This window comes from Trichechus manatus, unplaced genomic scaffold (assembly GCF_000243295.1).
Source record: "Trichechus manatus latirostris isolate Lorelei unplaced genomic scaffold, TriManLat1.0 scaffold00024, whole genome shotgun sequence".
Taxonomy (NCBI): domain Eukaryota; kingdom Metazoa; phylum Chordata; class Mammalia; order Sirenia; family Trichechidae; genus Trichechus; species Trichechus manatus.
In genome coordinates, this window is record NW_004443960.1 from 540,203 (window position 1) to 563,610 (window position 23,408).

The following is a 23,408-nucleotide window of genomic DNA, read 5'->3' on the forward strand; positions in this document are numbered from 1 at the left end:
GGAGAAGTCCTGGAGCTTCTGGCGGATCTGGGCCCAGAATGCAGCATCCAAACCCCTGCGAGGGGGTGGTAGGGTGTGAGGTGTTGACCAGGGACCCTGCTTAGGTTGGGTTCTCTGAGTCTCGAAGTGGTGCTGCCTGGGAGTGAGTTTGGGAAGAGTTGGCCTGCTAGCTCGTCAGGGAAGGCTAAACTGCAAGGCCAGCTTGGACAGTGACCCGGTGTCTGCAGGGGTACCTGTTTCCCCAAACCCTGGGAGGTGGTTCTATAGGGTCTCTGCTTATTAACATTTGGAAGCATAGGCCAGGCTGGCCAGAGCCACCGGGCAGCCTGCTCCCAGCGTTCCCTGGGCAGCCCAGCCACTCCCTCCTGCTTCCTCCTGCCTCCATCTTTGGGTCTCAGCTGAGGTGCCCCTTCCTCGGTGGGCTCTCCCTGATGCCCACCCAGGGTCGGCGTCCCCTTCCCTATGCCAGAGGAGGTCGGCTTCTCTCCCCGACGCCTGCACCAAGTCGGCTTCCCTCCCCGGCACCCCCCAGGGCACTCACTGTGGCTCCAAAGCCCCCAGGGAGGCTTCACCGGGCCCCTTCTGTGGAAACAAGAGCAGCGTCCCAGGCCCCCATGCTGTAAAGGTGGGGGGCCCATCCCCAGGCTGTGCAGGAGGGGTCCCCGGTTAGATGAACAAGGGAGGTCTCTCAGAGGCCCCAGGATTGGGCTTGGAGATTGAGTGAGGCCTGGGTAGTTCTGGGGCTCTGCACTCCAAGGCTGATGTGGGGCCAGCAGGGAGGGTCACCTGGGCCTGGAGCGTCCGGAGCTGCATCTCCAGCCTTGCCTTGTCCTCCCACAAAGGGCCAAGCTCCGCAGCCAGGTGCACCGGCATCGGCTCGAGGTCCCAGGTGTCTGCATCAAGGACAGCCTTGGGGGGCCCAGGGGCCATTCTGGGGTCCGCCAATGCCTGGGATGGAGCCTGCTGCACACTAAGCCACACCCAGGGTCACAGGGGGCCACCCCATCTAGGAGGATGTCCCCTCACCTGTCGGGGCGGGGCCCACCTGTGGATGGCCAGCAGCTCCTCATGCCGATGGCTCAGGTTGGCCAGGCGCTTGCGGTAGGTGCGTGCGGCTCGGGCCAGCTGCTGCTCTCGGCTTCGGTGCGCGGCTCGGATGTCTTCCAGGATGGCCTCCAGGGATGTCTGCAGGGGTGCGGCGGCTGGCGCCTGGCCTGCATCTGCGTAGTCCTGAGGGAGATGGGGCTGGGCTGGTGTTGGGGGCCATGGAGTCCCCAGAACAGTGTGCCCAGGCTAGGCAAGGCTCCCCGGGACCAAGACCACCTCACCAGCACTCACCACCATGTCCCGGGCATAGCGCTGCAGCCGAACCGAGTACTCCTCGTTCAGCTTCTTGAGCTGCGTCTGCAGCCGGCTGTTCTCGGCTTCGGCCTGGCGGAGCTGGCCCTGGCAGGCAGACAGTACCTGGTGGCAGAGGCGGCTCTGAACGCAGGTCCAGCAGGGTGGGTGGTGCTCGTGGGACCCCCATTGGCCAGGATCTTAAGGGGGGTGGGGCTGGGCTCACCTGGGCCTGTGTGGCCACTTGCTGCCCAGCTGCCCTGGCCTCCTCACGGGCTCCCTGCAGCTGCTGGCCCAGGGCTGCCCTGCGGACATGGGGCGAGGTCAGCGGGCTCTGGTAGGAGGGCCCCCTCAGCCCCTTGGAAACAAGCCGCTCGCCTGAGGTAGTCACTCACACACGTGTCTCCAGCACCCGCTGCCAGGCTCCCTGCAGCTCCAGTGCCCTCTGCGCTTCTCCCAGCTGCTGTAGGCACACAGGTGTGGTGGGACTGGAACCTAGGCTCCCCACCTACCATACTCTTGCCCCCCAGGGCCGTGAGACAACTAGGCAGCCCCCGGGGCAAGTGGCCACACACTCACAGGGTCCTCTGGCTTATGCGGCCTGGACTCCAGGAGTATGAAGTCCTTGGGCTGTGTCTGTATGGAAAGGAGGTGCGAGGGGTGAGTGAGCAGGTCCTGGCCTCACTGTGTCCCCACCGCACCCTGCTAGGCTCCCAGCTGGTGCCCCTAGTCCACCCACCCCCGCCCTGCCTGCCCTCTTGGCAACCTGGAGTCTGTGGTCGTTGGAGTGGCCCTGTGCCAGCGCCTGGCGCTGCCCGCGGCTGGACTGCTCCCCATGCATCTCCAGCTCCAGCACCCGGCTCTCCAGCCGCAAAACCTGCAGGGTGACCAGGTGCATTTAGGCCATTGGAGCTAGCAAATGTCCCCCTGGGCATGAGTGTGGGTGCAGTAGCACATGCCCACCCTGGGGCAACCACCCACGCACCCGGACCCTCCACTGTGCTCCTCCCCAGGTGCCCCTCCCCTGCCCTCGGACTGGCACATCTGGGCAGGTGCCTACCTCACTCTTTAGCTCAAAGATCTCAGCCTCGTGCTGCTCCCGAAGGCGGTGGGTGGTGAGTTGCAGTTCGACCAGCTCCTTGGAGATCTGGGGGTGGTTGGTGGGGTGAGAGGGGTTGCCCATGGGACCCTGCAGTTATCCTGCCTCCTCCCGGCACCCAGGGTGCCACTCCCACCTGCAGCCTCTGCTCCTCACTCAGCTCCAGGTCTAACAGTTGCTCCGGCTCTAGGCTGGTGGCCCAGGCTGGGGCGTCACCTGGGGCCCCTGGCTGCCAGTCCTCAGCCCGTGGCAGAACCTGGAGAAGCACCGCCACCCACCCTCCAGGTGGGTCCAGGCCAGGCTGAAGCCCCTACCCCCATGGAGTCCCTAGCCATCCAACCACCCCCACTACACAGCCTGGCCGAGCTGGGGCAGCCGCTACAGGGCAGGATCAGTCCAGGAATGCGGGCCTGGGCCTCTCCTGGCCCCAGGGCAGGAGCAGTGGCACTCTGCTTACTCACGTTCTCAGTGGCCTCAGGTGGGGGCCCTGGCCTAGCGCCTGCGGCCGCCCCTCGCTCCATGGGCTAGAGAAACTTGGGTGAGCCTGGCCGCCCTGGTGGCTGTTGCTAAGATGCTGTGGCTGGCGTTATCAGGCCGGTGTGGGTCCTAGGAGACTCAGGGCCCCGCCCACAATTGGAAGGCCGTGGCTGGGGGAGGATTGTCCGTCCCTTTCCCCATGTGTGCAACGCAGACCCCCACCCCTTGTGACTATTGGGGTGCACGGGGGTGTGCTCGGCCTGGGGGAGGGTGCGACGGCCAGGCGGAATTCCCTGCCTGCCCTGTCGTGTTGGTTTGCACACACATTAGGCGCCTTCTGTGTGCCTCCCGGTGCCGGCTGAGTGCTGGGATGGCCGGGGGAACACACTGCACAGATAACTCCGCTAAGGTGGAGAAAAGGGGAATGATGTTCCATTCGGGACCGGGAGCGGGGATAAGGGACAACTGGCTTAATCTGGGCGCCAGGAGGGCTTATCGGAGGAGGTGTCCAGCCCTGGTCCGGCGCCTGCGGAGCGCGCAGAGCAGACACACGTCCCCTCCCTTTTGCGCCCGCAACCCTTCCTCCGGCTCCGCCGCGCGCAAGTTCGGGGCAGGCGGGCGGAGCGCCGAGCTCCGTCCAGCCCGGTGCTCGGCGGCCCGCGGCCTCGTCTCCACCTGTCCTTCAGGCGGTCCGCGCAGCCCGGGCCGGCGCAGCCAGCGTGGGTGAGTGGGCGGCCGGGTAGGGCGCCGTCTGGGTCCGGGCAGCGCCGCCGCGAGGCGTGCGGGGCCCGGAGGAGGGGCGGGGCCCGGGTGGGAGAAGGCGGGGCCTGGGAGAACTCGCCGAGGAGCGCGCCATCGCGGCTCACTAGGAAAGGTGGGGCCTGCAGTGCAGGGGCGGGGGCTGAGGGCGGGCGGCGCCAGCGGTGCAGGGGCGGGGGCTGAGGGCGGGCGGTGCCAGCGGTGCAGGGGCGGGGGCTGAGGGCGGGCGGCGCCAGCGGTGCAGGGGCGGGGGCTGAGGGCGGGCGGCGCCTGCGGTGCAGGGGCGGGGGCTGAGGGCGGGCGGCGCCTGCGGTGCAGGGGCGGGGGCTGAGGGCGGGCGGCGCCAGCGGTGCAGGGGCGGGGGCTGAGGGCGGGCGGCGCCAGCGGTGCAGGGGCGGGGTCTGAGGGCGGGCGGCGCCTGTGGTGACGACCGGCCGACTCCCAACACCTGCCGGTCTGCTCGCGCTCGCCGGGAGCGTGGAGTTCCACGTCGGTCCTTCGGGAAGCTCTTCTGGCCCCAATGTGTGTGTGTGTGGCTGACTCGCCCTCAGACAGCCCCACTTAGGGTCTGGAGAGGGGAGGTCTCACCCTGAAGAAGGGGCTCAGAAGGCTGGCGGCCTCTTTTGAGGTCACAGGCAGGTGACCCCAGGTGGCCTCCGGGCGCTCTGAGCTGCCGTGCCCCCGGTCTGTCACCGGGTGCTCTGCCTCCTGGCTTTTACGCAGTTATCCTCGTCGGGACGTGTCCCCACCCCACGCCCTGGTCTCCAAGTTGTAACTCCCCAGGACACAATCCCTGCGACCACAGAGGTTAAAGTCACCCCTGTGCTGGAGGACTGTATGTACCTGGTCATCGAGCAGCACACGTGGGAGGTCACAGCTGTGCCCAGGAGGGTGAGGGCAGGTCATGGCGGGGGGTCGGCGAGCACGCTGAGGTCAAGGCTGCCTAGGGCCAGCCCAGCAGGCAGACCCCCTTGTCTTACCCCCGTCAGAGGGGTTCCCCCAGCCTCGCTGGCTGGAGCAGACCCTCCCTGACGCTCTGTTCCCTGTTCATTGTCATTTGGGGTTCCTCGATCATCTTGGGTCTCCCCTCAGGTGGGGCCACCTCTGGCCTCCTCTTGGCCTTTCCCAATGCCTAACTGATCCTGCACACACTGGGTGCTCAGTGATTGTTTGCTGGCTCCCTCACCCACCCAGGTACTGCCCTGGGGCCAGGCCTGCCTCGGGTGCTGTGTATGTCAGACCGGGCAACCCAATATGGCGGGCAGCCCCAAGCTGGCGGTCTGTGGCTCCCTAACACCTGTTCCTTTCAGCTGCTGGAGACTGTGGGCCAGGAGATGCAGGGAGGTGCCTGGCCGGGGCACCTGAGCAGCCAGAGCCACTGCAGCTAGAAGTGCGGGCTCTCCTGGTGCTTCAGTGGGTTCCTGGGCACCCCAACCACCCCAGAAGTGAGCCCAGGGCTGCACCGTGTCCCTCCTCCCTGCATGGACTTGGGCCGACTGGGCCACGCGGGGACACTGGAGCCCCCACCGGCCCTGCCTGCCCCCAGAGGCCAGCAGAGACTGAGTGGACTCTGCCAGCCGGGCGGACTCAGTGTCTGCTGTGGGGTGCATGTGGGACCCGGGGACACGGTGACCTGCAGGTCCCTGAACCAGCTGTGCTGGGCACTGGGCTTCTGGACACCCAGTGAAGCTCTGACAAGGCCTCATCTTCACTTTAGCAGATGCTCTCAGGACAGGCCATGTCTCAGAAACACTTTAGGATGTGCACTTCCCTTTATTGGGAGTGAGCCTCATGGCGAGACTGGCCCACTGTGGGCAGAGCCAGCCTGGCACCCCCAGCCCGTCTGTGAACGGAAGGCTCATCTTTGGACCGCAGAGAAGCCACTGCCGCACCGCCGGGCTCCCTGCACCCTGCTGCACACGTGGGCCCGAGCCCCAGGCCTGCTGCGGCCTCACTGTTCGGCCCACTTCCAGATTCCAAGCCGGCGGGAACACGCCCCCCACCCCCAGCGCTGGGTGTGCCTCACGGTGGGTGCCTCTTGCCTGCTCAGCGGGTTCCCCGTGCCGGGCACAAACCCCAGGACCACGGCTTCAGAGTGACTCTAGAAATCGCAAGCTCCCCTCACACCAGGGAACAAGGAGGGAGCCTGGTGACAGAGCCCAAGTCATCACCCACAGAAGTTTCCGGAGCCTTGCTGTGGGCACGGGGTCAGCCCTCGCCTCCTGAGCCCTAGTGGGCCCCCCAGGGCACGGTGCCTTAGTGTGGGCCTGAGGTGTGCAGCTTGCCGGCGGCAGGTCCCAACCACGGCCGTCTCCATGTGTCCCAGCTCGTCCCGCTGTGTCTTGGGGCACAGGCCCCGGGGCCCCAGGCTCGTGCTCGTGTGCGCCGCCTGCCAGGCCGGGTCACTGAGGCCCCTACCACTTGATGCTGAAGCCGGAGCCGGCCCCCTCCACGGCGTGGTACCGTGTGTGCAGCAGGCGGCTGGCCTTGTCCGAGCCCTCACCCTGTAGCCAGTGTCCGTACAGCTCGAGGACCCCTGGCGCGTCCTCGGGCAGCTGCGTCCTGACCTCCCTGTAGAGCTGCCCCACCTGCTGCAGCAGCTCCTTGCCGCGCCCATCCGGAGCCCCGAGCTGCCCCCCGCCGTTCAAGCAGCCTGCGGGGGGGCGGGGGTGGGCGTGGTGGTGGGGTGGCGCACAGGGACGGAGCCCACGGCCCCCTCCCCATACCGGCTCTCCTGCCCACCCGCCTGCCCACCCCATTACCTGAGGGGCAGGCCATGACCTCCACGTAGTGGTACGGGCAGCGCCCGCGCTTCAGCTTCTGTACCAGGTTCTGGATGTTGCGGAAGCCGTAGGCGGTGGCGAAGTGCAGGAGGACCTGGCCATCCCGCTCCAGGGTCACCTCCTGGAAGTCCTTGTTCCTGCGGGCACAGAGCTGGTCGGCCGGCGACGCTCCCGCAGGAGGCCTGGGGGCGCAGGAAGGCGCCCTGTAGCCGGACGTCTGCCATCCTCGCTCTTCCCCGAACGGGGTGGGGATGGGGGCGCCACACACGAGCCCACCCCAGCCCTGGCCTCCTCGTGTGAAAGGGGCATTCTCCCCAAGGACAGCGATAAGGCGCTTCAGCCCCTCTGTGGAGACGCACCCCGTGCTGCACACAGCCCCCAGAATGCGGAGACTGAGCAGCAGGGCTGGGGCGGGGGTGGCTTGTGCCGAGTGCCCAGGGTCCTGCTCAGGCCCAGGACCTGCCTGCGCAAGCCCAGCTGAGTGAAGGACCAGGGGCCGTGGATGCCGCTCCCTGAGCCCAGGGGCTGGCTGCCCTACTGACCTCAGGGGCTTGTAGGTGACCTCAGCCATGTCGATTCCAAAGAGTTCCCGGGCTGCGTGCCTGAACACGTGCTCCAGGTAGCCCCCTGAGCCCCCGCCCCGATGACTGGTGGGCTCCTCAGCGGACACACAGCTGGACCTAATAAAGGGGCTGGTCAGTACGGCAAGGGGGGCTGTAGGCCCAGGTGGAGGGGCTGCCAGACAGCCTCCAGAACAGGCCTGCTGCTGCGGGCCCTCCAGCCCACTTGTACTTGGCCAGGGCAAAGCTGGGGGGGGGGGGCTTCCACTCCCAGGTCTGAGAAAGGAGGCTGCAGAAGAGCAGCCCCGAGGCTGGACGACAGAGAGAGCTGGAAAGGGTCTCAGAGCAGCGTAGGGGAGCTGGACTGGAGAATATGGGCTCCTCTTGGGACTCAAGCCTCTTGTCGGGAAGAGGACTGTCTACGCTCCCCAGGGAGCTGCCTGCTGCCGGGCCCCGTGCTGGGGAGGCCGGGTCAGCCCCGCCCCTGGAGGGATGTTGAGAGAGCCACAGGTCCCCAGCGCCCGTTGCCACACTCCACATCCCAGACAAACTCCAGGCAGGGTGGGGGCTGCCAGGCCAGCCGTCTCTGCCCACGCGTCAGGGCGGGCTCAAGAGCAAGCTGGCAGCATGGACGCCATGTGCTTTTTCAGCCATCTGTGGGCTGTTTGCCGGCCCGGGACTTCACACACGGTTCCTCACACCGAGAGTGTGGTTCGTGCCTGGTGGGACCCCAGTCACAGACACAGAGGCCCAGTCGTGTGGGGCCTCGGGGTACCGGACTGTCCCTTTGCCCTGTCCACACGTGCTTGGGGTGCAGAGCTGGGCTGGGCTGGCCTCAGCCCCAGTGACCTCAGGAACATCCACGCTGTGGACACTGTGACAGGCGTGGGGGCATGGAGCCACCTAGACGCAGGTCGTGGGCGGAGGACCCCTCTCAGCCCCATGGGCAGTGCCTGCACCAACGCAGGGTGCACCGAGACTCACAGAGCATCCAGCGGGGCCGGCTCCAGGTCTGGAAGCGAAACCCCTTCCTCCTCCAGCAGCCTGAACACCTCCCCTAGGAGAAAGCAGACACTCCGCTGGGCTCTCGGCAGGGGTGGCCCCCGCCCCGCGGTCCAGGCGCCCTCCCACCCCCGCGGTCCAGGCGCCCTCCCACCCCCGCGGTCCAGGCGCAACCCTCCGCCCTGTGGTCCAGGCGCACTCACTACCTCCCCCATGGTCCAGGCGCACCCTCCACCCCCCCACCCCTGCCATCTGCCCTCAAAGGCCCCATGTGCCTCCCAGGCTGGTGGGCGGAGGACCTGGCTGGGGGCAAGAACTGCTGCTCGATATACAGCCCACCCCTTGTGCGTCTCCACAGGAGGGGCGGGGGACTTCCGGGTCTGTCTGGCCTCCCTGCAGCGGTTTATTTTTCTATCTTTCTGCTTTTGTGGGGCAGGTGGGGCTCTGTGAGGCTGCTCACACACAGGCACTCTATGCGCCCTCCTGGGAACCTGGTGTCAGCCTAACGGGTGAGCATTCAGACACTAACTGGAAGGCCGGCAGTCTGAACCCACCCCGCAGCTCCGTGGGAGAAAGACCTGATCTGCTCCCATAAAGATCACTGCCTAGAAAACCCTAAGGGAAAGTTCTACTCTGTTATGTGGGGTCGCTATGAGTCAGAACCGACTTGACAGCACCCAACAAGCGCTGACCAGCTGAGACACACTGCTGGCCTTCAGGGCCGCCACCGTCCCCTCTGCACCACGCTGAGAGCCACCAACAGGGTGCCATCCCTGCAGGGGCTCCCTCAGGGCCTGCGCCTGGACCCCAGGACCCGTGGGCGGCACAGCAGCACCTGTCGTGATGACACAGTCGACGTCACGTGTTTGGAACTCCTGGTTGAAGAAGTCCGGTCTGGATGCCTCGAGCTTCTTGTCATAGCAGGGCATCACCGTCACGTGGTAGAGCCGGTCGGGGGTCAGGTGCTGCACGGGGACACGGAGACGCGCACGGTCCTGGGGCCGACATACCCACACGAGGCTGACACGCCCGATGCCCCACCGGGGAGACATGCCCCACACGGGGGCCGACGTGCCCTGCACCAGGACAGTCCCGGCTGCTCCTCCGGAACATCTCCTGCCAAGCTTGCACTTATCAGCAGGCACTACAGGCCTGGGCTCGTCACTCCAGGTGCAGGCCAGTCACAGACGGGCCGACCTAAGCAGGACAAGCAGGGCCTTCGGTGTGGCTCGGACACCACGCCATACTGGCAGGAGCCAGGGGGCCAGGCAGGAAAAGGGCAGGGCAGACAGACCCGGGGAGACGTCCATTCACGTCTAGACGGAGGAGCGGGCGCGGCAGCTGTGACCAGCAGCCCCTGCTCGGCTGCCCTCCTCCTCCTCCCCCACCTGTGCTGGGTGCCCTTGTCAGCCACCCAGCCTGCAGGGTGGGTGTCACTGACACGCGGCCTCGGCCTCCTGCTCCCTGGTGCGGAGCGTGAACATGCCTGGAGCCGGCCCTCTGGTGGCGGGCAGAGGAAAGACAGCACTGGGCAGCAGAGGACCAAGTGTCAAGCCATGGGGGTGCCACTGAACCGTGCCACTTCTGCGTGTCTGCAGATCCCGTGTGGCCACTGGCCAGGGTGTGGCGCCTCTCCCACAGCCTCACAGCGACCGACACGGCCACCACCCCCCGCGGCGGCTGCACACCCAGCTCTGTCACCTGCTGCTGGGCGAAGAAGTCCTTGACCAGGGCGCCCATGACCTGCTGCGGGGACCGGGCGGTGCTGAGGTGCGGGAGGAGTAAGCTGCTGTGGGTCTTCTCGGCATAGCAGATCCAGCCTAGGCCAACGGGAGCAGAGGGGCGGTGAGGGCGTGGCGGGGGCGCGGTGAGTGCGCGGTTGAGGGTGCGGGAAGGGGCGTGGCGAGGGGCACAGCGAGGGGCACGGTGAGGGAGTGGTGAGGGGTGCGGCGAAGGCTCGGTGAGGGTGCGGTGAGGGGCGTGGCGAGGGCTCACTGAGGGCGCCGGCACCGACCGGCTCTCACTGCCAGGAAGTGACTGACAATCTGGGGGTGGGCTGTGTGTCAGGGGGTTGACCCCATGGAGGAACGCTCCATTCTCTCATCACCCAGAGGTGTGCTTTTAGCAGCTCACAGGGGTACCACCCCTACCCAAAACCCACTGCTGCTGAGTCAATTCCAACTCATGGTGCCCCTGTAGGACAGAGCAGAACTGTCCTGTAGGGTTTCCAAGTCTATAAATCCTTAAAGAAGCAGACTGCTACATCTTCCTCCTGCGGAGCGGCTGGTGGGTTTGAACTGCCGACATTCTGGTTAGCAGCCGAGCACTTACCCACTGTGCCACCCCAAGGAAGCGAAAATAACTTTAAGGCGGACCTCCAGGAGGCCTCCTCCTCCTGAGGGGCCTTCTAGCGCTTCTGACCTGCTCCTACAGAACCTACGCCTCCTGCCCCTCCCAGCCGGTCTGGAGCTGTTGACACCACTTCAGACTCTAACTTCGCCTTCCACTCTCAGCTCCATGTAGGAGCGCAAAGATCAGAAGGCTGGTGGTGCAAGCAGCTAGCAATCGCCTGCTAAACTAAAGGGCAGCAGTTCAAACCCAGCCAGCGGTGCCAGGGAAGGAAGGCCCAGTGCTTCTGTGAAGGTCACAGCAAGGAAACCCTACGGAGCAGCTCTACGCTTTGACACACGGCTGCCACAAGGTGGGGCTGACTCGATGGCAGCCCACGACAGCAACAACCCCGAGTCACGTGGCCACGCGCACCTGGGCAGGTGGAGGCCAGCACGGGCAGGGCCTGTCTGGAGTCGGCCTGGCTCCGGAACCGCTGCACAAACTCGCGCTGGCTCTCGATGAGGCTGAAGTTGCGTGAGAAGGCGGTGTCAAACACGTAGTGCACCCCTGGAAGCAACAGCCAGCTCAGCCCAGAAGGACGGCCATGGTGGGGCCCCAACTGGAACCGTGTCACCAATGCCTCAGGCTGGGCATGGCCAAAAGCAGATGAGCCCGAGTGGGGTGGGCTTTGAGGAACTGGGGGGTAGCACTGCCGGCCTTGCCCCAGAACAGCAGGGTCCTGCCTCCCAGAAGGACCCTCGGCGTGTCTATGGCGCTCACACGGCACGCCACGCTGCCCGGGAGCCCGCGAGTGACAGTGGGCGTCCTTGTCTGAGGCTGGAGGTCTCTGGGGGGCTGGGCCATGCCCTGCACAGAGCCCAGACATCAGTCTACACAGGGTGTCCACTCAACGACCCACCCCCACACCGGGCCTGGAGACAAGAGTCCAGCCAATGTCGGGACATCACCCATACAGGTAACAGATGCTGGGGTGATTGTGAGTAAACAACTGAGGGGTGGTGAATCCAGACTTGGAGCCAAGAGTCGGCCCCCGTGGCCTCCCTCACACAGAGCTGTCACTCGGGTTAGAGCGTCCCACTGAAGTCACACCCAGAACAAAGTGCTCCCAGGGCACCAAATTCAGACATGAGTGAGGAGTCAGCATGGAGGCACAGGCCCCTGCCCCACGTGTGGCAGCGCCCACCCACCTATCTTTTTGAAGAATGAAGTTAACTTCCTGGCAGTGTCTGTAGGATTCAGCTGAAATCTCGCAGCTAACGAAGCCACAGACTGCGGGGAGACGGAGGCGACAACCAGCTTCCGGTGGTCGGGCTCCGCCGCCTGGAAGGCGAGGGGATGTGCTTAACCTTCCAGATGCTGACGCGTACCACCACCGTCAAGCCGGCCCCGGCTCCCAGTGACCTTAGGACAGAGGACTGCCCCATAGCGTGTCCTAGCCTGTAATCTTTTTAAAACTTTTTTATTGTACTTTAGACAGAAGGTTTACAAAGCAAATTAGTTTCTCATTAAATAATACACGTATTGTTTTGCGACACTGGTTGCCAACCCCACGACACGTCAACGCTCTCCCTTCTCAACCTCGGGTTCCCCGTGACGCTCTCCCTTCTCAACCTCGGGTTCCCCGTGACCAGCTCTCCTGTCCCCTCCTGCCTTCTCATCCTCGCCCCTGGGCTGGGGTGCCCATTTAGTCTCGTTTTGTTTTAGGGGCCTGTCTAATGTTTGGCTGAAGGGTGAACCTCAGGAGTGACTTCAGTACAGAGTTAAAACGGTGTTGGGAGGGGCCGTATTCTCGGTTTGTTTTCTTTTTTTTTTTTTGAAAACAGAAGTAGACTGCCACATCTTTCTCCCGAAGAACGCCTGGTGAGTTTGAACCGCTGACCTATCAGTTTTACGCAGGTGTGCATATATGTCGTTTTTTCATTGTGGTAAAATATACGTAACAAAATATTTGCCACTTTTATCACTTTTACCTGTATAATTCAGTGACCTTAATTACGTTCGCCGTGTAATGCGACCATCACCACACTCCACTTCCAAATTTTTCCTCTCTCTTATCAAAAACTCTGTACTGCTTCAGCAATACCCTCACTGTCTCCTCCGTGCAGCCCCTGGTAACCACTGATAAACTTTGGTTTCTACGCATTTGCCTGTTATAGATGCTTATGTAACTGGCCAGCAGTTAAGAGCTCGGCTGCTAACCAAAAGGTTGGTAGTTCAAATCCACCAGCTGCTCCTTGGAAACTCTATGGGGCAGTTCTACTCTGTCCTATAGGGTAGCTATGAGTTGGAATCGACTCGACAGCAATGGATTTTTGTTTTTTTTTTAAACAAAATCTGCCCTTTGGTGTCTGATTTCTGTCACTGATCGTCATACTTCTAAGGTTTATCCAGGTTGTTGCATGCAACAAGACTTCATTTCTAGTACTCCCTCGTGTGGATGGACCACAGATTTGGTCAGCCATCACCTGCTGACAGGCCGTGTGTACCTTTTATGTATCATTAATAACATTGATGCAGCGAGGCGGGATGCTGTCAACTCTGGAATGCTGATGAGGTGGCTGGACAGCTGGGTGCCTGGCTCTGGAGACCATGGGCCTTAGCTCAGTTGGGCAGTCAGTTCTACACAGACTTCAAACCACAAGTTTGGGGCCTGGCTCTTTCAGTGTCGGAGAACAACGGCAGGTAACTCACTAAGAAGGATGCCCACACACCCATCGCCTTGACAAGTGAATGACAGAATGTCGGTTGATGTCAGGTTGAGAGGGTATCACAGCCCACTCACCGCCTACCTTATTAGCGTTTAGAATCTTCCGAAGCTCTTCATGGCTCTGCTGGGTGATGAGCACGCTCTCTGCTGAGGTGATGCAGCCACTGCACGCCAGGCAGTCGTTCAGCGAGATCTTTGCCTTCTCCAGCTTCCGCATACCCCCGTCCTGCAGAGGACAGAGAGCCCAGGAAAGAAGGAGCCCAGCTTGAGATGAAGGTCTGAGCCAGAGAATCTACAACACTAGTGTTCTGAGAAAGAGGGAGGCAGGAACTGCCGTCCCCACAGAGAAAAGAGTCCCTTGCAAAGCAAATCACGCTCGTTGTTCAGCCTGGGCCCCCGCCCCAGTGGCTCTGGGCCCAATCCTTCACACACGGGGAGACTCCTGGCATCACCTCAGTGAAGAACAAAGCAGAGGAAATGTATCCGACCCTCCGAGTGGGACGTCTTACTTGGCTCACTTGGAAGTAACTGCCATCATCCTCAATGTGGATCTTGGCCACGCCGCTCCCTGGCTTCTTGTCCACCTTCATGGGCTTGATGCAGTCCTGAGCCGGAAGGAGACCCCGTGCCAGGCCTGAGCAGACGGAGGCCCCTGGGAAGAGAGGCTCCCGAAGGCCAGCTGCCCAAGGCCCTGGCGGAACCATGGACGCCAGGACAGTCATATGTGATATGGCTGCTCACCCCATCCTCACACAGGCCCCCTTGTCTAACATCCTGCAGGCACCAAAGGTCACTCTGCTGGTCCCCAGTCAGCACCACAGCTAGCGCCGACTGCGCTACCCACACCCTCCCCCCCCAACTCTCCCCAGGCATGAACAGGAGGTGTGTCCACAGACTGAGTGCCAAAGGGTGACGCTGGCCACTGAGAGGGAGCTTGGCAGGAGGGCTCTTCTCAGCAGTCTTTACAGGTCACCTCCCTGCCCAGGGCAGGAAAAACGTCACTCCCTTCCCTGTTCCCGCTGTCACTAGAGATCTGTGCTGGCCACCGCCCTCCTGAAGATGACCAGCCCCAGAAAGCCCAACAGGGGGCCTGTCCCGGCTCATCCCTGCCCACAGTGCTCGGGGACCCTCACAGCTGTTGGCGGGTGGCAGGCAGGCACAGAACAGGTGCCACACGAGCCTCCCGTTTTCAAACTGTGGGTCCTCTCTGGGGGCAGCGCCCACCGCCCACCCTGACTTCTACTGAGCTGCCGTGCGTGCTTCACCCGGACCACCCACTTGTCCCGGTGGATGAGGTGGGACTGAGGCGGGACCGTCACGGCCGGTGGCTCTGAGAGCAGGGGTCTGGGGCCTGGCAGGGATCTTCCCGCAGACGTGGGGAGTTCTGGGCCCAGTGCTGCCCACGCCGCTCTCCAGCTGCGTGACCTCGGTGGCAAACTCCCCGACACCCCACAGCGTCACTTCACCCAACCAGAGTGGGGGGACGGGCGCTTCCCTAACTGCTGGTCTTGAAAGCAGCATGATAACTGGAGGCTACCTGCGCCCACCAGGGCACAAGCAGGGTCCCTGGAGTCCTTGGGGCACGGACCCCGTTTCTCGGGGAAGGAAACTGAGGCGGGACGGCGGACGAGCCGCGGCCTCCCTGGCCCCTGGCCGACCAGCCCGCCGCGGCCCGCTCCCCGCGCACGGCCGCCCGCCGCTCGAGCCGGCCCACCTGCGACGGCCCGATGAAGTCATCCAGGTCCGTCAGCTGCAGCGCCCCGCTGAAGAGCGACGCCATGGCGCCCACACTGCCGCGCGCACAGCTGTCGCCAAACGGCGCAAAAGGCCAGCTGTTCCGCCACGCTGCCGGAAAGCGTCCCTGGCGGCGCATGCGTGCCTCGCTCTGCGGGTGGTGCCTGGAGGGGTGCGCGCCCTCTGCTGGTGGGCCCTAGCACGGCGGCTCTCGACCCAGTCCCTGGGACTCGCCCCTTAGACTTTCCTGCCTCCCCTGGGGCGGGACAGGCAGGAGCAGTGTAGACCAAACTGCCAGAACTCGGGTACCAGAGCGTGTCAGCCTTCAGAAAGAGACAGAGGGTATCCCCACTTAGTTCATTCACTGCTCTCGTGTTTACCTGTCAGCCAGGTGTGGGCCCCGAGGTGCCACACCTGGGGAGTTTGCACAGACAGCAAGCTTTGTTCTACTCACCGATGCAAAACCCAGAATAGAGCCTGACACACAGTGGGCGCTCAGCTGCCGCTGAAAGAAAAATTCAGGGGTGATGGACGCTGGAGCAAATGAAAAGTTCGGAGAGAATGTGGGGTGGTGGGGGCGGATTCCTTCCGTTCCTGGTGATTCATTGCAGGTCCCGGGGTCCTGTGAGGGCCCTGGCTGCAGCCCCTCGCAGGGTCCCCAGGCCCCTTTTGCATCATTTTGAGGAGCAGTCTGAGCAAATTCCATTTCCCTGTGATATTTTATGACCTGAAACAGAACAATTTTTGTGCCTATCACATCCAGTTATACACTGAATGACCATTTTTTCCTGGAAATTTCTAGAAAAATCCAGGGGTTGAGTCTGGGCCCAGCCCCAGCAGTCTCAGTCCCTGTAGGAGGAGCCAGGTGTCTTAGTTACTTAGTACTGCTATAACAGAAATATCACAAGTGGATGCCTTTAACACGACAGTTATTTTCTGACAGGAGGCTTACAAGTCTGAATTCAGGGACCAGCTCTAGGGGAAGGCTTTCTCTCTCTGTCTGCTCTGGAGGAAGGTCCTTGTGTCTTGAGCTTCTGTGCCTTGGTGATCTTCATGTGGCTTGGCATCTATCTTGCCCCATCTTTGTTTGTTTAATCTGCTCCTTTATATCTCAAAAGAAATTGATTTAAAACACACTCTGCACTTACATTGTCTCATTAACATAACAGAAAAACTCATTTCCAAATGGGACTATAACCACCTTAAACCAAAAACCAAACCTGTTGCTGTTGAGACATTCTGACCCATAGCGACCCTACAGGGCAGAGTAGAACTGCCTGTGGTGTGATGGATTGCTTTGGTGTGGCCTTTCTAGCCATGGTCTTGGAACTTCCACCCAAGGGATTGGGTGGGATTGGGCAAATTAGATAATTGTGGCCCACCAAGGGGATTGGTCAGTTTTGCCGTCCCGCTGAGCTTCAAATGAGCCACCCCAGAGGTGAGAAAGAGCAGATCCCACCACAACCAAGGAAGAACAGCCAGGAGCCAGCACATCCTTTGGATCCAGGATCCCTGCACTGAGAAGCTCCTGGAACCAGAAGACAGGGAGAGAGAAAGAGCTGTAACACCAAAGGCAGCGAGAAGCAGCAGCAGAGACCCAGCAGCAGGAGACAGTGTGGTGGGCTTCCCCACAGAGAGAGAAAGCTGAGTCCCTTTGGGCAGAGGCCCAGGGCCAGGGGGAGGCGTGCCTGCAAGCAGGGCGGGAAAGACGCTGTCTTCATGTAAGAACTGTATCTTGAGCGTTCCTGAGCCTGAATTGTAACTCTTACTTCCCTAAGAAACCCCATAATCATGAGTATTGTCTGTGAGTTCTGTGTGGCCATTGCAATGAATTATGGAAGCCAGCAGAGAAGTAGAGAGAGTGCCGTGTGAGGGATGGTTGGTGTCAGAATTGGTACAGACGGCAGAGAGAGCAGGCATGTCTGACCTCTGCCTCATGGGAATCAGCCTTGGCTGTTGGTCTTGATTCTTCTTCTTCCTTGTGAAGTTAGACAAGGTCAGACACGGGCCCCAAGCTGTTTTTACACTGCCCGGTAGGGTTTCCAAGGAGTGACTGGTGGATTTGAACTACCAACCTTTTGGTTAGCAGCCAAGCTCTTAACCACTGGGCCACCAGGGCTCCATAACCCCGCCCAAACTCCACCCAGTGAGGGCAGGAGGAGGACCCTCCGCTACAGCGTTTGGAGCAGGTCCACTTAGGCTTTGTGTGAGTGTGTGTGTGAGCGTGTGTGTGATAGTGAGTGTGTGTCTTATGGTGTGAGTGCATGTGAGTGTGACAGTGTGTGATCAGAAACCCCCCGTCTGTGTCCCCCCAAAAAAATACCTGTTGTAAATCCTAACCACTATAGGGGTTACCATTTACAACACATTTTTGGGAAACACAAATCAATCCATAACACTGGGTGATCATCATCCAGTGTTTTGTTCAGAAAATATGACCAGGGGTTCTGATGACACACACACACACACACACACACACACACACACACACTCACACACTCACACACACACACTCACACACACTCACACACAGTCACACACTCACACACACACACAGTCTCACACACACACTCACACACACACTCACACACTCACACACTCACACACACACTCACACACACACTCACACACACACACACACTCTCACATTCACACTCACATACATGCATGCACTCACACGCATGCACTCACACACGAATACACCCATTCACTATTTCACACACACACACTCTCACACCTTTACACACTCACACATACACTCACACAAAGCCCGATTGGACCTGCTCCAAACGCTGGCGCCCAGGGTCCTCTTTCCGCCCCGCTGGGTGAAGTTTGGGTGGTGCCCTTTTATTGCTCGCAGCTCTCCCCCCAGGGAACCCTGAGCTTCTCCTGCTGACTTGACGCCTCGGTGTCTTTGCATTCATAGTTTGCAGATTGTTTCATCATTAGCGAGTATTTATCGCCCGCTTCCCGTGTGCACGGCTCCCAACCTGACCCTGACAGGAGGCTTCCACACACCAGGGAGGGCACAGGACAGCCGAGGATGGGCGGCAGGGAGGCCCTTGTGGACTCCACGGGCCCTGGCCTCAGCCTCTGCTCTAGACACAGGACTTGCCTGGGCCCCAAGCCACCACCTCCTCTGCCAGCACCATTTCCCCAGAGGCTGGTAGAGCCACGAGATCCCCTACTGTGGGCTGTAGCACAGATCCTCCCCTGAGGACAGATGCCCCGAGTGAGCAACCAGGGCGGCTGTAACAAAAGACCACAAAGACATGGGGAATCAGGGGCGGAAAGGAGGAGTGTGCTGTCGCAGAATGGGGTGAGCGATTAGGGTCTCATAACAATGTATGTAAAAAAAAAATTTTGTTTGGGAGACTAACTTGAAATGTAAACTTCATTTAATTACAACAATTAAAAAAAAAAAAAAAAAAGACCACAAAGAGGGGGATTGAAACAAGGGAGATTGTTCTTTCACAGTCTGGAGCCTACAAGTCGGAATTCAGGGTGTGGGCGGGCCACGCTCCCCCCAAAGGCTCTGGGGAGGGTCCAGCCTTGTCTCTCCAGTTCCTGGTGTCTTCAGGTGTTCCTGGGCTTGTGGCTGCATTGCTCCAATCCCTGCCTCTGTGGTCACTTGGCCTCTTCCCCTTCTCTTCTAAGGACACTTGTCACTGGACTTAGGGCCAACCCCAGTCCAGGGCAGTCTCATCTCAAGAGCCTGAACTCGATCACATCTGCAAGACCCTTTGTCCAATAAGGTCACACTCGGGTTCCAGATGGCTGTATCTTTAGGGGGGCTGCCATTCACCCCACGACAGCCCTTATGTCCACGTTCTGTCAGAGGACAGGCGAATACCAGGATGAGTTCCACTTGGCCTAGCCCACCTCCTAAGTGGGTGTGTGGTGGGGGGCACAACAAGGCTCGGAGCTGAACTGATGTTGAAGGACAGGTGGAACAGAGGCGGCGGCCACTGACCAGCAGAGGGGACTCAGCCCAGGGTGCGTCCAGGAGCCGTGAGCACGGCAGGTTGCACTGGGGCGGGGGCCACTGGACTCTTGGATAGATGAGCTGACCGGGGGGCAGGGCAGGAGAGACAGACGCAGGGCGCAGGGGGACAAACTAAAAAGAATAAATACATAAAATTTAACTTTCCTAATCAGATGATGGGGGCCCTGGTGGCTCAGTGGTTCAGAGCTCAGCTGCTAACCAAAGGGTGGACAGTGTGACTCCACAAGCCGCTCCCTAGAGATCCTGTGGGGCAGTTCTGCTCTGTCTTAGGGGGCCGCTGTGAGCGGGAGTCCACCTGACGGCAGCGGGTTTGGTTTTGGATAATCATATAATGGATTCCCAAGTGGTGCAGACGTTAAGTGCTCGACTGCTAGCTGCGTGGTTGGTGGTTCAAATCCACCCAGAGGTGCCACAGAAGGCAGGCCTGGCCGTCTACTTCTGAAAGGTCACAGCCTTAAAACCCCTGTGGAGCGGTTCTACTCTGCACACACGGGGTCGCCCGGAGTCAGATCTACTCGATGGGAACCGACAACAACACTTATACGATGCAGAACATTTGCCGCATCCTCAAACGCCCCTGTGGTGAGCGAGCGTCGGGGATGCGTCCCTGCCCCGAGAAAAGGAGCGGGGAAATGCTGCCCCAATGCCCCACGGGGCTATAGGAGGGGGACGCGGTTTCCACGGCCAGGGGGAGGCCCGGAGTCGCCGGCCGCCCGCACACACGAGGGCCCGCCCAACCCTGGCTGTTGGGGACCCCAAGCACACAGGTGGTGGTGGGGTCTCCAGGGCTCGCTGGGGAGCTTCCCGCTCCTGTACCCCAGCACCTGGTATTGAGAGTTGCGGGCGGGCAACAGGTGTGCAGAGGAGGCTAAAGCCGTGGTGGCCGTCTCTACCCGCAAGACAGGTAGACAGGTACAGGTACAGACAGGTAGACTCAGGGCTGCCTTTCTCAGAGAAAGCAATCATCATCAGTATAGTGGTGATCCATCCAGAATGCGGGACTGCTCTGTTCCCCCAGGAAACAGTTCTCAGGTCCTATGCCTGCTCACACACTTGTCGTAAATTGGGGGCTGATTGGTTGGTCTGCTCGTGTGGGCAGCAGCGAGGGATCTCCTTATGACATGCGGGCCCTCGGGCCTAGGGGGTTCTGGATAAATCAGCCCCAGGCCTCCCAGGGTCATGGAGAGGGCACCCCTCTCTGGATAGGCATGGGGTGGGGGGCAAAGCCTCCACATCTGTACCCAGAGGGCTCTTCTGTGGCTTAGGGGGCCATTTTGGTCCCCGTGTTCTGGACTTGGTGGGCCTGTCGGTGGGATCAATGGGGGTGGGCTCATCAGGGTGGTCCTGCTCTGGGGCAGGTCAGCACCGCTGCACGTGCCCAGGGTCCAGGAGAGAGACCACCCTTTGGTGGTGGGGGCTGTTGTGCCGGTCTGGCCCGTCCCTTGCCCGGGCCCACCCGGCCCCGAGGTGCAGGCACCAGCTTTGTGAAGGGAAACTCTCCCAGCTTTATTTGTTGTAGGGAGTTGCTCCTGGCCGTGCGCGCACCATTAGCAGCGTAATCCACAGGGCCCCTGTCCTCCAGGGCCAGCCACAGCTTGTCAACAGGTGTAATCCTGGCAGAGCCCCTGTGTGGCTGGATGCATGCCGCAATTAGCCGCTAATGAGGAGGCCTGGGTGACCCTCTCCCTCGGGGATCTGCAGAGGCCTAGGGCGTCACGGCAGGAGAAGCTGGGGCAGGAGAAGCAGCAGAGAGATGACATGGGCGGGCTGCAACTCCGGGGCCCTCTTCTGCTCCAGAGCCGGAGAGGCTGCCGGAAACACCAGAGAGAGCCTCAGAGTCCGCGTGACGCTTGAGCACCTGCGGAGGTGCGCTGCTCACCGTCCATAGCACATGGGGCCTGTCCTGCCCAGGCCCCTATCACAGGCCCAGGTTCAACAGCGCCCCCCAGGGACCTTGCACCCACTCTTTGTACGCAGACCCCCGGATAATCACGGGTAGCCTTCGGGTGGTCTAAGAAGGCCCTTGCCTGGTAGCAGAGTTGGGGGGCTGCCAGGTGGGTCTGGGGTCCCCACCATGGCTGCCACCTAGGCTGGGCTGTGAGGCCTGCACAGCTGCATGGTGCTCGATGCTCTGCAGTTCCGGAAGGTTCTTGCCAAGCAGGCTCTCCAGGTCCTGGAGACTGAGCTTCTTTGGGGGTTGGGAGGTGGGGGACAGAGGCAGGAGAGTCCCTAGGGGTCCACAGGGCAGACCTGTTCCTCTCCGGTCTCCCACACCTCCCTGTCCCTCAGGGGTCTCTGTACTTGGATTCTGTCCCCTGTGTGGAGCCCCGCTGGGTCCAGAGTGCCCCCAGGGGCCATCCCCTCTCTGCCAACATCCCTAGCCTCCGCTCACTACTCTGAGATGCTGAAGCTGCCGGGCTGGGACCCTCTTAGGGCTCAGTCTCCTCCTTCTACACCCACATCCCCACGTGTCCATGTCTGCATCACCCTGAGTGTACACAGCAGGAGCTCAGGCCCAGAGGAGTAGAAGCCAGCCCAGCCTCCCCATGTGACAGTGTCCCCTGGCCCTCCCTTTAGCCATCACACGTGTGTGGAGGGAGCATGCTGTCTTCTGGGCTTTGACGCCCTGGTGGCTTGTCCCACGCATGCCAGGGTGTGGATGGCCAGGGCAAGGATGCCGGGGGGAGCCTGAGCAGAAAAAGGGAGGGGCAGCCCCACGCACCCCAAGACCATTTGCAGATGGATTCATGGAGGCCCCAGGGCCGAGGGGCTGCCTGGGATCCAGGAGCTGGTGCACTGGGGTCCACCAGCCGCCCCTCCCCGGCTGCCTGCCCGCCGCCCCAGAACCTCTGCCTCGTGGGGCTGCTCCCAGCCTCCCTCCTGCAAGCCTCCCTTGAGTCCCGCCCCCCTACCCGCCTGGCTCACCAGCGGCAGCTCCACCCAGAGCTGGTCCAGGAACTGGTGCACAGATACGGGCGGCTGGGCCCCAAGCACGGCCAGGACCTGGTCCACGTCCTGCTCCCAGGCTTGATCCTGGAGAACCCAAATCCAAAGCTGTAACCACTCTCCTTGGCCAAAGTGGGCTCGGCCAGCCATTCGACCTCTTTGGGGCTCTGTTTCCTCCTCTGCAAAGTGGGATAAAAAGCCGTCTTCTGTGGCCCTCAACAGGCCTGATGGCCTGGCACCATGGGGAAGCAGTGGAGGGGAGACGTGCTGCCACCCAGAGTCAGGTCAACCAGGGAAGGCTCCCTGGAAGAGGCAGCTCAGAGCAGAGTCTTGGGGGGTGCTAGTGGGGAAAGGTCTCTGGGGACATCCCATATAGGGGGCCCTGATTTGAACAATGGATCTACTCTGGGCCCTGGGGCTCGGGCTCACCAAGCAGAAGGGAGTGGTGGCAGAGGGAGGCGAGGCCGGGACGCCCAAGCTCATGTGGTTGAAAACCCAATGGTAGGGTCTGCTCCAGGGTCCAGTTAGGGTCTCTTGATGACCCTTAGACTCTGTACCCCTTTCCTTTTCTGCCCATATTGGGGAGGGGCGCTCAGGGAGGTCCCATTTGGTTTCCTTCAAGCCTCCTCCCTGCGCTCCGACAGGGATTAGTGCTCATTGTGCCCACACCAGAAGTCAAACCACAGAAGCCAGAAGTGACATTTATCCAGCTTGTCAGACGTGACTGGAGGTGCCCTCATCAGGGACAGATTCAGCCACGTGAAAATAAAAGTATTGTTTTTCTACGTTCAGAAAAAACAATTTCAGAGTTGTTTTGTTCACTCGAACAAAGTTGTGTTGTTCCCCTCAAAGAGTGAAAAGGCCAACAATAGCCTGAGGACAAACTCAGCCACCATCCGTGCCAGAGAGGAGAACAAATGGGGGTGGTGAGGAGGGAGGTGCCTGTGCATTACGGTGCTCACACAAAACCAGGTGCACATGTGTGAGCATGCACCAAATGTCGACCAAGACTTTGCCGAGAAAAAAGACTGGAAGGAAACTCACCTACAGGTTACAGGTTGCAGGTTACAGGTTGCAAGTTACAGGTTATAGGTTGCAGGTTACAGGTTACAGGTTACAGGTTACAGGCTGCAAGTTACAGGTTGCAGATTGCAGGTTACCGGTTGTAGGTTACAAGTTACAAGTTGCAGAGTTGCAGGGGTGGGAACCAGGAATAACTGTTCTTTCTGTTGTTGTTGGGTGCTGCCTGGTTGATTCCGACGCTTGGCGACCCCGTATGACAGAGTAGAACTGCCCCATAGGGATTTCTAGGCTGGAACCTTTGTGGGAGAAGATCACCAGATCTCTCTCCAACGGAGACGCCAGGTGGGTTTGAGCCACCAATCTTTCAGTTAACAGATGAGCGCTTAGCCATTGCACCACCAGGGCTCCTTGTTCTTTCTACTTGTCTACATTTTCCAATATTTCTTTCTTTTTGTGGGGTGGGTACCTAACTACTTTATTTGAAGGAATGGTACAAATGAAAGAACTGAGGTGGATGTTTCGGTACAACGTATAGAAAAGGTTAAGTTGAACCCAACATGCATGCGCTGTCTTGGTTACCACGGAAGTCACCCGTGAGGCTATGGGGAGGCCAGACTAAAGC

General features: G+C 60.9%; 2 protein-coding genes across 2 annotated transcripts in view; both read right to left on the reverse strand.

Annotated features, from left to right (window-relative positions):
- Positions 1–2,958, reverse strand: part of CCDC78 (coiled-coil domain containing 78) — a 3,203-nt gene extending 245 nt beyond the window's left edge. The window contains exons 1-11 of the mRNA XM_023728537.1: positions 2,899–2,958; positions 2,574–2,747; positions 2,399–2,485; positions 2,105–2,215; positions 1,918–1,974; positions 1,734–1,801; positions 1,565–1,643; positions 1,339–1,464; positions 1,046–1,230; positions 787–931; positions 542–645 (exon numbers count right to left, since the gene is read on the reverse strand). Of these exons, the coding sequence (XP_023584305.1) occupies positions 542–645; positions 787–931; positions 1,046–1,230; positions 1,339–1,464; positions 1,565–1,643; positions 1,734–1,801; positions 1,918–1,974; positions 2,105–2,215; positions 2,399–2,485; positions 2,574–2,747; positions 2,899–2,958 (1,196 nt within the window). The remainder of the gene's footprint in view (positions 1–541; positions 646–786; positions 932–1,045; positions 1,231–1,338; positions 1,465–1,564; positions 1,644–1,733; positions 1,802–1,917; positions 1,975–2,104; positions 2,216–2,398; positions 2,486–2,573; positions 2,748–2,898) is intronic.
- A 2,486-nt stretch (positions 2,959–5,444) lies between these two features.
- On the reverse strand, positions 5,445–14,865 carry CIAO3 (cytosolic iron-sulfur assembly component 3). The gene is made up of 11 exons (XM_004373141.3): positions 14,792–14,865; positions 13,587–13,682; positions 13,160–13,303; positions 11,558–11,690; positions 10,782–10,916; positions 9,720–9,838; positions 8,854–8,983; positions 8,001–8,073; positions 6,999–7,136; positions 6,436–6,593; positions 5,445–6,326 (listed from the first exon to the last, which is right to left on the reverse strand). Exons 1-11 carry the CDS (start codon positions 14,855–14,857, stop codon positions 6,088–6,090), a joined length of 1,431 nt encoding a protein of 476 aa, XP_004373198.1. The 5' UTR covers positions 14,858–14,865; the 3' UTR covers positions 5,445–6,087.
- Between the last annotated feature and the right edge of the window lie 8,543 nt (positions 14,866–23,408).

Coding starts and splice junctions, on each gene's coding strand:
- CIAO3 (XM_004373141.3), bottom strand. CDS start 14,857: ATGGCGTCGCTCTTCAGCGGGGCGCTGCAGCTGACGGACCTGGATGAC. Junction 8,074..8,853: donor CGACTGTGTCATCACGACAG/GTGCTGCTGTGC, acceptor GCTTTCTCCTAG/GGGAGGTGTTCAGGCTGCTG. Junction 6,327..6,435: donor GGTCATGGCCTGCCCCTCAG/GTAATGGGGTGG, acceptor GCCCCCCCGCAG/GCTGCTTGAACGGCGGGGGG.